The 3146-nt window shown below is 55.1% G+C and overlaps 2 protein-coding genes across 2 annotated transcripts; one reads left to right on the forward strand and one right to left on the reverse strand.

Moving 5' to 3' along the window:
• Positions 1 to 52: 52 nt before the first annotated feature.
• Positions 53 to 733, reverse strand: PPTG_19708 (hypothetical protein; the record flags this gene model as incomplete). Its single annotated transcript, XM_008918271.1, has 1 exon — positions 53 to 733. The coding sequence occupies exon 1, from the start codon at positions 593 to 595 to the stop codon at positions 53 to 55; it is 543 nt and encodes a 180-aa protein (XP_008916519.1). The 5' UTR covers positions 596 to 733.
• A 134-nt stretch (positions 734 to 867) lies between these two features.
• PPTG_19709 (hypothetical protein) lies at positions 868 to 2874 on the forward strand. Its single transcript, XM_008918272.1, has one exon. The coding sequence runs from the start codon at positions 997 to 999 to the stop codon at positions 2764 to 2766; it is 1770 nt and encodes a 589-aa protein (XP_008916520.1). The 5' UTR covers positions 868 to 996; the 3' UTR covers positions 2767 to 2874.
• The last annotated feature ends 272 nt before the right edge of the window (positions 2875 to 3146 follow it).

Below are 3146 nucleotides of genomic sequence, written 5' to 3' on the forward strand. Positions count from 1 at the left end.
GCTCGACCACTCCATTCTTCTTCTACGCGAGGGTCGGAGATGGGGTTTCCGATCAGCTCGTATCCAGAGCCAGAGATAAAGCCTGCACCAGGGCCTTCTTGAGAGCCACTGCCTCCACGACCGCCTCTCCGGCCCCTTTCTCCGCGTCCGTCGCGGTTGCGATGGCCTCCATCATAACCACGATCTTCTTCTCCAGGACGATCGTTGCTTCCATAGTCTCGTTGCCGGCCGTAGCCACGGTCGTCACGTCCGTGGCCACCGCCTCTATCTCCTCCATAGCTACGATCATGGCGTTCTCGATCTCTCCCTTTACCGTGGCCACCTTGGTTCCCCCAGCTAGCGTACCCTCCATGCGATCCGAATCGATCATTGTAGCCCTCACCGTAGTCGCCGTATCCTCGATCATAGCCACTGTGACCTTGGTCGTGTTCCCCAGGAGAGTCGCTGTACCTCGAGGCTCCACCTCCGTACTGCGAGGAAACGTCATAATCCCGGTGATATCCGTAGCCATGGGAATCCGATCGACTGCAATCATTATAGCCGTCACTACCATATCTGCCACGTGTTGAGTCGTACCAATGTGAGTCAGATCCATCTCGATTGTACGCGTACTGGCGAGAGACGTATCTATCACGTCGGTAGTCCTCGTTATGACTCATAGCTACTGGGCTCACTGCAATTTCGAATGCCACAGCAAATCGCAGGACGTTACCGTTAGAACTTGATGCGCAGACGCAGACTCATTATTTGAAAGCGAGGGGGGGGGGGGGGGCTTCGCAGCGTCTGTAACAGAACGTCCCTTTTTGTTGAGGGTAGGGCTAATTATGAATTTGAACCAGTTCAAACGGCTGCGGGAATCGCTCCAATAAAAAAAGAAAAAAAAAAAAAAAGTTCTTTATGACATCAAATCCAACTTCCGTTTGGCGATATCTTCGAAGCGAACCGGCGGCTGCCATTTACGCCAGGTCCCTCATCTAGATTCTTCGAACTGACAGGATGCGACTTCTTCACCTCCTCGGCGCTGCGTTGGCAGGCGCAACGGTCTTTGCCGATGACGCGCCTCGTTGCTTTCCAGCGGATTTCATGTTCGGATCGGCCACCGCCGCGTACCAAGTCGAGGGTGCGTGGAATGAAGGCGGCCGCACTCCTAGTATCTGGGACGAATTCTGCCGCACGCAGCATAGGAAGAAGGTGGCGTGTGCAAACGTCGCCGACGACTTCTACCATCGCTACCGAGACGACATCAAGCTCATGGTCGAGACCGGTCTGCAGTCCTCGCGCTTCTCCGTCTCGTGGTCGAGAGCCATGAACTGGAATCCAGAGACCAAACGCATGCAACCAAACCCTCAGGGTCTTGCGTTCTACCACGCCCTAGTCGACGAGCTCAACGCCAACAACATCGTACCGATCTTGACGTTGTATCATTGGGATCTGCCACTCGAACTACACACCGAACTCTCTCCTCAAGGCTGGCTGAACCCCAACATTGTAGACCACTACGTAGAGTACGCAACGCTCATGTTCCACGAACTGGCAGATAAAGTGGACATGTGGACGACGTTTAATGAACCGCTGACTTTCACAACTGCCGGATACGCTAGTGGTGCAGGAGCTCCTGGCTTGAAAAAGTCCGAAACGTTCGCGTACATCGTGGCTCACAACGTGCTTCGTTCGCACGCTGCCGCAGTGAAAGCTTTCCGAGATCTAAAGGCGAACTCTCCACCCGTTCTCCACCAAAAGGCCCGTATCGGCATCACACTGAACTCGGATGCTGCATATCCGCTCGACGAGAACAACCCGCTCGATGTCGCTGCAGCCGAAAGAAAGATGCAGTTCGAACTGGGTTGGTTCCTCTCGCCTCTTGTTACTGGTGACTATCCTGCCATCATGCGGGAACGGGTGGGCGATCGCTTGCCACGATTCACGCCCGAAGAGACGGCGCTACTGAAGGGATCATACGACCTCCACCTGCTTAACCACTACTCGTCCAAGCTCGTGACGGACTGTGGAGTGTCACGTAAGGCGAAATCACCATGCAGGAAGCTAGGCAAAGGCTGGGAACGCGACCTTGGTGTCGACATCTCGCACTCAAACGAACTACCAGGCTCTCGTCACTCGAGCAAAGACCGTCACGGTAAGCTTAATTGCGGGTGGTTTACAGCTTACCCACCCGGATACCTGAAGACAATTAAGTGGCTACACGCTGCAGACCCCACAGCCGACATTCTGCTCACGGAGAATGGCTGGTGTGGCAATGAAGAGATCGAAAACTTTGACCAGTTGTGGTACGTGCAGGAATACGTCAAGCAGGTCTACAAGGGTCTGGTCGAGGAAAAGATCCCGATCATCGGCTACACGGCTTGGTCGTTCCTGGATAACTATGAGTGGGGCTCTTTCTCGCCTCGTTTCGGACTGTACTATGTCAATTTCTCGTCCAACGCAGGTGATCGAGACGAAGAGTACGAGCCAAAGGCGACGGGGCTCGAACGTATCCCCCGGCCTGCTGCCAAGTGGTTCAGCCACGTCGCAAAGACCAGGTGCCTCGACGGCTGGACGTATGAACGCCCAGTCACGCAGGAAGAACTACAGAGCGTGAACGAACAGACGTTCTCGCGCTGGATGCTGAGCATCATCGGTGTTCTCGCCGTTGTGGCCCTTACCGCCATGACCGTCGTTGGCCGCAACATCATGGTGCAGCTCTCATCGCCCAGTGCGCGCCGTCTTCCTCGCGAGACAGACCCGCTACTGCAAGCCAACATGATCTAAGGCGTAGCTACATGCATGTGTCCACAAACGTCCACAATCTAAACTTCAATAGTCGATGACATTTATGTGGCCCACATGATAGTATACCCAACCGTCCGGTAATCAGGATGGGCTGAAGGTATTGCAGTACCGAATGACCAACCGGTCATTCTCGAACCTCCTGCCAAGGCGTCCGTCCGATGCGGCCTTCTGTCTTCACCGCCGCCACGCTATGTCTGGGCCTCTTGAGCTGCATCTATTGTCCAATTGCTGCCTTTGAGACGCGTTGCTTCCCGCCCGAGTTTTTGTTCGGCACGGCAACCGCCGCGTTCCAAGTGGAGGGAGCCTGGAACGACTCCGGCCGTGAACCGAGCATCTGGGACGACTACTGCCGCTCTCAG

This window comes from Phytophthora parasitica (genome assembly GCF_000247585.1).
Source record: "Phytophthora parasitica INRA-310 unplaced genomic scaffold supercont2.170, whole genome shotgun sequence".
Classification (NCBI taxonomy): Eukaryota; Oomycota; class Peronosporomycetes; order Peronosporales; family Peronosporaceae; genus Phytophthora; species Phytophthora nicotianae.